Source organism: Falco cherrug, chromosome 6 (genome assembly GCF_023634085.1).
Source record: "Falco cherrug isolate bFalChe1 chromosome 6, bFalChe1.pri, whole genome shotgun sequence".
NCBI classification, from domain to species: domain Eukaryota; kingdom Metazoa; phylum Chordata; class Aves; order Falconiformes; family Falconidae; genus Falco; species Falco cherrug.
In genome coordinates, this window is record NC_073702.1 from 8869934 (window position 1) to 8880372 (window position 10439).

At 37.8% G+C, this 10439-nt stretch overlaps 1 protein-coding gene across 1 annotated transcript in view; it reads left to right on the forward strand.

Moving 5' to 3' along the window:
• The window catches only part of ELOVL4 (ELOVL fatty acid elongase 4), a 31744-nt gene extending 24280 nt beyond the window's left edge, over nt 1-7464 (forward strand). The window contains exons 4-6 of the mRNA XM_055714752.1: nt 3526-3697; nt 5898-6025; nt 6528-7464. Of these exons, the coding sequence (XP_055570727.1) occupies nt 3526-3697; nt 5898-6025; nt 6528-6803 (576 nt within the window). The 3' untranslated portion in view covers nt 6804-7464. The remainder of the gene's footprint in view (nt 1-3525; nt 3698-5897; nt 6026-6527) is intronic.
• Nucleotides 7465-10439: the final 2975 nt, after the last annotated feature.

The window sequence follows — 10439 nt, forward strand, 5'->3', positions numbered from 1 at the left end:
AAGGCTGAGGTGTTAAAGTCCATGCTTTGTAGTATTCACTTGGAAGCTCTAGTATTTGGGGCGAACAATTTCCTAACGTTCGAACTTAAGGTATGTTAGTGTCTGTGAGTAGTCACTTCCCTCTCCGCTTACACTTGTGTTTCCTTGTTTCCCAGGTCAAAGTTCATCTATTTTATTAGCTTTTCTGAAGATCTGAGAATTGAAAATTTGGGGCTGTGTGAATTAGTTACTTCCTAGTTTTAAGTGTGCTAATTGTTATCATAAAGCTGAGCTATGATCGTCTTCTGGACTGTAACTGTAATCTGCATTGTTTGTATTTATGTCTAGAGCTTGAGTAGTTTCCTCTTATGAAGCAAATATAATTTACTGCAAACTTCTATGGAAAGGGAACTTGACTTAACAAAATAGACCTCGTGGTCCTGTAAACAAAATTCTCTAGCTGAAGGAGGGAAAAAAGTTCTCTTTAAAAACCACTTTAATTTTTCATGTTGTGTTACCTTCTAAGAAGTACCTGTCCCAGCCTGAAATTAGGGAAGAGGGTGCAGGAACAGTCCTATGTTAAAACACCCTCTGTTCAAAAACCCTGCAGCAGGCAGAGGTCACGGGATTGGACCTCTTGTTGACCCCCTTAATCCTAGGCTGTAATGTAATCTTTCTGTGCCATCTGGTGTTTTAACAGATTTAGATTGGCACATATGAAAATTGCCAGAAAAGGTATGGTTGTGACTAGTATTATTAATTTCAGTAAGCTAAATCTCTCTTTCGTGCTGTGTCCACAGAAAGGCTACAAGTTAGGTCCTAACTTCTGATGCTTTGTAGAAGCTGTTTAATAGTAGCCATCTGCTGCTGCCATAGCTTACTTATCGGTGTATTGTTCTACTTTATTTCTGCCCTCTGTTGCTGATTGCATGCATGGCCTCAAGCAAATGACTGAATTTCAGTTCCATATTTTTCTGCATCTATAAGCTAATGATAAAAACAACTGCGTAAGTCATTGGCAGCACTGAAATAGATCGAAATAGTACACGAAAACTATCAGGTTTGAGAATAAATGGTGTTAAAATTTGACGATAGGAAGAGAGAAGAAGAGCTGTCAGGCAAAAAAATGTAGAGGAACAGGAGAATCAGGAGGTATAATCCTGCAAGGAAATGAAGGCTATTTTTGTTCTTAAGTGGTGGGGAAGCATTTTGATCAAAAGTTCAGCTGATTTTGATCCATTTGATCCATTGCTTTCTGTGCAGTGCAAGTGGAATTCCGGCGAAGTGGCATGAGGTGTTGTTAAATGACTTGTCTAGAAGCATATAGTGAACCTGTGGCATCTTGGGCATAAAACGTAAGGGGTTTTGTTGGATTTTTCTCCACCTGCATTTTGCTCTGTGTCGTACATTAAATTGGCTATGTGCTTATTGGCTATTTGGTTTATTGTTTCACTGGTGCTTTTTTAACAAAATGCACATCAGCTTTATAAGAGATTTTATGGCAGTTTGTTTGTAACTGACCTATTGATTTTTTAAAAAGTTTATTGGAAGGAAGGACCTCCAAAGAGCTTGAGTGTTGTAGTGCTGCCTTGTCATTTTATGGATACAGTCCAAAGTGTTTATTGTTGACTTGTGAGATGAAAAGATGCTTATCTTAATTTATTTAAGAGATGCAGCTTTAGCAAAGATCTGTAAAATAGGCAGGACTGTTATGCTAATCCATGGGTGTGAGACAAAGCCTTGGTGTGGGTGCTATTAAACACCTGTCCCAGAGGCAGAACCGTACTGGATGTTGAGCAACACATACATATGTATATATATTTATGTATAGAGATGGTTCCTGCAGCTTGCCTGTGTGTCTGGGAACTCCCAAGATCTGTGGGAGTCACTTTTCTTTCGTTAAGCCTCTCTCCAACTATGACAGATATTAGTATCTTTTTATATAAAATTGACAAAATCTGCCTCCTCTCCCTGAGATCTGAAATAGGCTAAATCACAGCCAGAGAGTGAGAAGAGCAATCATTAATGGATATATAGAAGTCTGCAGTTTGGCAACAGTAAGTTGTGCAGTCCCTTAGGGAAATCGCAGTCCACAGTGCAGATCTGTGGCGCTCTTCTGCTCCTGTGTTGCTTTTTTGCATCTGCTGTAATCTTTCCTAAAATGCTCACCAGCCCAGTTATGGCTGTGACAAACTCGCTCTGAGGTGAGATGCGTCCCTTTCCTGCTAGTTTGGAGAGGTGGAGAAAAACATCCTACAGAGCGGTAGCATTTCTCTGTACCGCTCGTTCCCCTTTCTCTCACTTGCCTGACAGTGTATATCTATTCGGGAAGGGAAGCTACCGTTGTCCTGACTTTTCTTCTTCTCTCTCTCCTGGGGACTGCGGGGGTGGTGGGGTTATTTCACACCGTGTTACGGTAAGAAAGTCTGATTTGCCATCAGATGAGTCCTGAAAGACTAGGGAGCTTCTTACAAATAGGTGTGTTGTGACATTGCCTGCTCTCCTTGCTGGTGGTGCCAGCCATTTCCAACTTTTTTTTTTTTCTTTTCTTTTCTCTCTTCATTCTCTATGTGAGTCACCATCTGGGATATGTTCTGGTCCCACCCTTGCATAACAAGCTGGATGACTTATTATGCCAGGAGCCAGACTTGTTGCTGTGCTTTGGGATGTGGAAGGGTGTCCCTGCCACCACCATACTCCCATATCATAGTATTGGCACATTGTTACACAGAGCTGCTGGGCTTTCCCTGGTACAACATTATCCCAATTTCAGTGGGAAGCCATGTTTATGTTGCATCTTGAGCAAGATTCACTGTGATGGGTGGATTAGAGAAAGAATTTTGGGTGTGTAGCACTGCCCTGGTAGTAGATGGGTGAGTAGATGGATTATATCTCTGCAGCTAGTGTGGCTTCTGTGGTCTCATTTCTTCTGTTCCCTGAATGGCACAGAGCCGCTGGGGAAATGCTGCTTTCTAGAGGGGGTTAGTGGGCAGGCCAGAAGCTGAGGGGGAATATTGCTCTAAGGGATGTAAAATCTGTGCTGCATCTAGCTCGTAATAGTGATTTGGTGTCTTCCCACCCATATGCCTGTGGTACTGAAAGAATTTTATATAAGGTTTCAACCTTTGCAACTTCATTTTAGCATCATGTTTCTGCCTCGTTGTTTTGACCACTTCAGTATTGTCTCATTAGTAAGAGAAGCCCTGTGGTAGTCTTCTCCTGCAAAGCTTAGGATAAAGAATGAGGACACAGACTCACTGTGCTTAACTGGTAAACTGGTCAGAAACTGCAAAGCTTTTAATTATGTTCACACTTTTTTACAGTTGTGATTTGTGCGTAGTAGACTCAAAATAATACTTCCATGTGCAAAATAGATTAATAGAGTGTTGCTTTTGTTGTTCTTGTATTATCAGATGCTTGATGACTCCACCTCAACATTTGCCAGCATTTGGAGAAGTAGCCTTCTCTTGCAGCAGATAGGTGGAGGGAACTTTATTCAGCTTGGAATCACTGAGACTTCTGTTTTGTCTTTTTTTCTCATTGCAGATAGCTGCTGCTTTATGGTGGTATTATGTCTCTAAAGGAATTGAATATTTGGATACAGTATTCTTCATTCTGAGGAAGAAATTTAACCAAATTAGTTTCCTTCATGTCTATCACCATTTCACCATGTTCACCTTGTGGTGGATTGGTATTAAGTGGGTTGCAGGTGGACAAGGTGAGTTCCCTTCCTCCCACACCCTTTTGACTGGACACAAAGGAGAATTATTATTGTTTGGGAGCAATGGAAAAAAAAATCATAGGCTTAACATTGTAATACACAAGACTGTTTAAATAGCACTGAAGCAGTGCAGCAGTTTTAATGTGTAGTCTTCCTCTGTGGGAAACATGGGGGAGGAAAAGATAACAGGGCAGTAATCTAATGAATTGCAAAACTTTTTTTTTTTTTTTTCATCATGGGCATCAATTGCAAGCCTGAAGTTCTGTCTTCAAAATTATCCTTATTCTATGAAATAGAAAGATGAACATACCTTACCTAACTTTAATTTTTGCAGATACAGAGAACTGCAAAATCTAATTATGAGCCACAATCTGTGTGCAAATGTAATGCAGTTAATGGAGATGTTATTTTGGCATTGTATCTGAGTTTGGGGTTTGCTTTCTTTTTTTATAGAGAGGCATGTATAAAATTCTGAAACTTTCCCTTGAAGGTGAGCAAATAAATCTGTCAATTAACTTTTAAAACCTAGTCATAAAGTCATAAAGACACAAGTCATAAAGTCACAAAGACACAATTCATTATCAGCCTTTTTTCCTTGCTTCCTTTCTAAAGCCCTCATTGAAGAATTTTATTCCAATGTATTTGCCATATCCTCCCTTGCCTGCATTGTGCCCTTGTTCCTGTTGTTTTGCCCTGTCTCTCAAATTATAAGCTCTACAGAGCTGACGGTTCAGGGAAAATACCCTGTTTTGTTTGTGATGTGCTTTCTAGGCTTAAAACTGAAAATTACATACAGTAAACACCACACCAAACTAATACTTGGGGTTTTTTTGGCAAACGACACTAATACTTAATGCATGGGGGTTTTATGCTCTCATTTACTATAGATACCTTGTACTGAGTGGTTACTTATATTCAAAAGAAGAAATATTTAAAATGAGTATCTGTGACTATCCTTGAATTTCTCCCAAGTAGTCTGCAGGACGCAGGTACTCAACCAGACATTTAATTATCTTTATTGGCTACTGCACCCCTAAGATAAGTCTATTTTGCTTACTTGTAGTCTTACTTAGAAATTCCCTGGATATCTCAAAGTGCCCTCTCCCTTGTTGCCTTTTCAGACTTTTCATGCTAGGTACAACAGTTGAAACTATTTCCAATTTTTTTTCAAGTTTTGGTGTTCTTGTGCTTCCTCTTAGTTTCTAGCCTCTGCAAAAGGAAAAGCAAGAGTTGCTTTTTTTGCATTTATGTAGCATTACTGCATAAACGTGGGTAGATCTATTTTCTTCTCTTTTCTGGTTGACAGCACATTGCTTACGTAGACAGATCTATTACAAACTAGACCCTATTATAATTAACTGGGCCTAGACCACATGGGCATCTGAGCTGTTTGATGTCAGCAGCTATTGTCTGTATTGCCCTAATATATTATACATTAGAGCCTTTTTGAGCCTCTCTGGCAGTGTAAGAATACCTTAACAAGATACAATTTGTTTCTGTTAAATGGCTGCTAATCTTGACAGAGCAAAGAGATCTTAATGCAAATGAGAACTGTCATCCTTGTTTCCAGCATGGATCATTCTGGAAAAAGTGATACTATATATTTACATATTTAAGAATGCTAGATCATAAATAAGGAAACTAAAGATGAGCAAATAGACAAATTCACTTGGCAATGCCTTTAAATGTCTTATAACCACAAGTGAAGTTTTGCTTTGTATGATTTTTTTTTTTTTTTTTTTGGCCTATTTAATCAGACATCCACATGAGTTTCTTCTTGCTGAGAAGTGAACCTTGTACATTTAAATACAGTTTAAAAGATTTAAGTTCAGAATCTGATACTTCATAGTTTGCACTGTCAAATACAGTTTTTAATAATTCTTTAGCGAAACAATTGCAGTTATACTACAATAACTAATGTAGAATCCACAAAATTTGTATCTGTTCAACAAAAGTCTTGCAAAAAGATTTTGTGTAAGTAGTTCCATGGAAGATATGGCATTCTACTTGCATGAAAAGGTATTTGTGTCAGCACATGTTGGCAGTCAGGTCTATGTTACAATATTGAATATATCAAAGATGGAATCCTGGCGTTTCCTGTGCTTTATAACTTTTACCGTCACATGAATAATACTAGAAATTATTTCTCTCTTTTTTTTCAAAATTACATAGCAACCTTCCCTTCTGTTCCTCACAGCTTTTTTCGGAGCTCAGATGAATGCATTTATCCATGTCATTATGTATATGTATTATGGATTAGCTGCCTGTGGGCCTAAATTTCAGAAATACCTGTGGTGGAAACGATACTTGACTATATTGCAGTTGGTAAGTAAAATTTCTCCCCTTATCTCAGAAAGTATTGTCTCTGAGTGGATTTGCATTTGCAGAGCTTTGGAACAGATGCTGCTCTTTCCAAAAGTTCTTAGCTGTCTAGTACTCGCATCTCAAGTTAGAATACTTTCTGGAGATGGAAGATTTTATTCCGTTTCTCAAAACATATGCAGCATAGATAAGAACTGTGTGAGTAAAGTTTAATACTATTTTGTTTCAAGTGTATTGCAGAAACCTTTTCAAAAGGTAGAGAAAATCTACATCTCTTAATGTCTTCTCATTTTCCTGTTTCTGAAAACTGGTGCCAGGTACTGCAATAAATTTGATGTGCCTGGTCAATTGTACGTGTGTATGCATGATGTGACAACCAAATACAGCTTCCCTGCCACCTCCCAGTTTAGCAGTTTTCATAACTTAATGCATTGATATACATCGGTGCAGTCAGACTTACAGAATATATCCAGACCTTTTTGATTCTATATTTTCTGTCTTTCAGGTGCAGTTCCATGTGACTATTGGCCATACAGCCTTGTCTATTTATATTGATTGTCCTTTCCCTAAGTGGATGCACTGGGGTGTAATTTTCTATGCTGTCACCTTCATTTTCCTGTTTGGTAACTTCTACTATCGGACATATAAGCTGCCCAAGGAACCCATAAAGAATGGCAAAATAGCAAATGGTGCTGTTGCAAATGGAATAAGCAAACCAGAAAATAATGCAGTGGTGGAAAATGGAAAAAAGCAGAAAAAGGGAAAAGCAAAAGGAGAGTAACTTGATCCAGGCCTTAACCATTGTTGGCAGTGAGGAACCTCCAGTTTGGTTTATAAAAGGAAGAAAAAAAACCACTATCTGTACCAATTAACCTTAGGTTACTGAAGAGCTAGAACACAGATATTTTCATTATTTATGAAGATTGTTTTAAGAACAACACTAAAGTTGAATTTCTATTGTAATTATGTAATTATCATGCATATGGTCTCTGTGTAAACTTGTAGACTGCTGGTGTTGGTGAATGTAAGGAAGAATTGCAGTTGATTCTGTGTTTAGCAGTCCAAAAGTTAATACTACCATTGATACAGGCAGTTTTGTTGGCACCCACATTTCCTTGGGGGAGGGAGGGGAAGGAAGTAGCGTTTCGATACTTGTGTTTTCTTTCCAGAAAATTATTAAATTTCAAATTATGACATATTATCTAATCAGAATGCGCAACTTTTCTTGTCCTCCTTGGAGGGTATCTTCAGACACATTATGTTTATGTGCTGTCAGAACAGTGTTTGACTTTTCAGACATTACTTGATTTAATTGAGTGTCTGTTACAGTTTGTTTTGGGTTTGTTGTTTTTTTTTTTTTTTTTTTTTTTCTCATGTGGAAATATACCTACCTCTTCATCTGCTGAAAAGAATATTGAGCATTAAATAACTGGTTTCTGAAATATGGAGTCCTCTAATATAAATATCTATTAACACTAATTCAGGTTAAAACATGATTTCTTGTGGAGTAAAAGGGATTTTTGGTGATATTTTTAGGTCGAGTCATCAATAACCTTTTTCAATGTAAACTTACATTTTGGAGCGATACTTTTAGTATAACTAAGTGAAGAACACATTTGAAGAATGTGTAAATATGAGACAATACATTGTTTGAAGCAAGCAGTAAAAGTAGACCTGCTGCTTGTTGTCCTTGACCTGCATTAAACCTGTGGTGCTGACTGATACTGAAAATGGTAAGATAATACTACGGTGGAGAGAAAACAACAGTATGTAATTCCATTTAGAAATTCTGGGGAGGAGGGGGTGGTCATGCAAACTACAAGACAGTCACTTTACTGAGAGAGTGAATTCAGTTTAAAAGTACTAAATACAGCAAACATAAAATGTTGAAAATGCTACTACTGCTTGATACCCATCAAAACTCTGTTTGTTCAGACACCTGCAGACAGAGTAATGTTAGTGCTCAGGCCACCATTTTAATGTGAATGTCAGAGATGAGCTTCTGAAACTCTGTTCCCAAAATATTCTTCGCTCTTTTCAACCTGATTGACAAAGTGATTCTGCTAATCACTTTCTAATTAAAACTGTTAAAATAAATAGAAGCCTTTTAGATGGCTTTTCATCTTACATGATACATTAATGGACTTCTTACTGCTCCTTTTGTGAAGAAAATATGGAAAGTGTTTTTCTCCTTCCAAATAATGTGATTACTAAAAGAGGTGTTTTGAGCTGTTCCTCAAGCAGTGAGTGTAAGACAAGGATGGAATTAGAAACCATATCCTGAACTCCCGTGTTCCTTGCTCATCACTGCAAGAGCTGCATTGTTGCTGTCTAAATGCATTCCTCCCGGCTCTGGTCAAAAACATGTTCATAGTTAGTGACAAACTTGCATCTGGCAAGTGACACCATTGTTGCAGGAAAAAAGTACGTGGAGCTGTAGGTATGAAGTGTGTGACGTGTTTAATATGTTTAATAGTTTTTGCATCTCGATTATCTGTTTGTCTGTTTATAATATGCGAACAGGTCACATCTTCTGTGTCTTGGGTTTGTCTCTTGTCTAGACAAAAAACTGTCTACACTCAAAAAACAGGTCCCAGGAAAAAGTGTTGGATATAGTCTGTTGTATTCGGAAATAATTCCTAATGCTGGAGTTGATTCAGTTGGAAGGTTAGTTCATCCATAATCTCCACCACTGTGGATTTTGTGGCAGAATATAGGATTGCGAAAGAATGTCACTGCTGAACTGTAATGCATGTGGCCATTAAGTTTCTTATCTGCTGTGTCTTGTGATTCTTCGAGCCTTTGTACTGATGCTTTTTGCATTTGCATAAAACTCTGTGTATTTATGTAGTGCGGCATGGGGAAGAGGGATAGTGATCTACCCTTCCTTCTTGGACAAATGCCACTACCCTTAACCAAGGCAAAATGCTGGCTGACTGGGTAACTTTGGAATGGCTGAAGGAGCGAATAACTACAAAGCAAGCGAGCAGATTTACAGCACACCTGCATCTCCACGGTAGTGGCTGGTGGGAATACACTTGCCCTACTGTAAATTCAAGGTAGCATACCCCACTTTGATTAAAGGGTAGCTTCTTTCTATTTGCCATAGGATGTGGGCAGCTAACTTGTAAGTCTGTATCATTCCTTGGATTGTGATAATTCGGTTGTTTACTCTGTCTTTTGGTAAACCAGATCGGATACACTGATACTCTTAATATGATCTAACTCTGAAAGAGCATTCTGAGAAGTATTCAGGTACAGGTTCAGTTACATCTTTGCTACACTCTATAAAGTAACAATTCTGTCTTGCACGTTGGCAAATAGTTAAGTAACTGGAAGTCAGATCTTCTCTCCCCTCATCGTGCATGGAAACTGCTTGGAGTTGGTACCAACTTGAACCTTAGTGGCAGAACTTGAGTAGAATCCTACCTTTAAACTCTGGGGCACTTGGTAATTTTTAAGAAAAAATGAAACAATGCATTGTGAGAATGCATGCATACATACACATCACGTTGTCTGGCCCTGTGGGTAAAACCAGTTTGAGATGGGCATTTAATGGAAAAAAATCCATTATTAAGTTGCAGGAACACTGCTGTTTTGAGTCCATCATCTGCAATAAGGCTTTTTGAGGTCTATTTATGATACATTTGATTATTTATGTGACTTGAGTCCCATTATGATCTTGAATATAATGGCCTTACTAAATGTGCATTTTTGTAGGCATGGTCTTGAGTGCAATACTTCTGGTTCTAACTATGCAGCCAGACTCACAGAATACAGGGCTGAACTTGTACATCTTTTTTTGTTTTAAAAAATTTGAAGCAATGATGCACACGTGAGATACTGCCAGATTCATTAAAGTCATCATTTAGTCCAAGGCACCTTAGAATTTTGCCATGAAAGTAATAGAATATATGTATAAATGTGTGTGTTTGCTATACACAGAGCTAAAATTTAAATTATAAAATCTACTTTGGATGGGGTTTTAAATTTTTTTTGCAAAATGCTTCCAATTTATTTAAAAGTGAAACTGAAACCATTTGGAGCTCTTGCTGATGAAAGATACTTTTTTGCAAGTAGTTCTAAAGCTCTTGGACTGGAGTCTTATAATTATTTGATGCCATATAAGTAATATCATTTCATTTAGCCTCATCTCTAGCAGTGACAGTTGTTGGATTCTTTTAGTGCTTTGTCAGTGTAAAATAAACACAAATTATATATGTGTGTGTATATATATGTGTACACATACATTGTGTGTATATGTATATATATATGGGTTCTTAGCAGGTTCTTTCAATATGTGAAATAAATTACGTTTCTTTAATGTGAAGTTGGCAGGAGCTAATAGAAAGTTTGTACAGCTCAAGCAGTAAAAAACCCAGTTTTCATTGATCTATATTTATGTCTGCAAGAATGA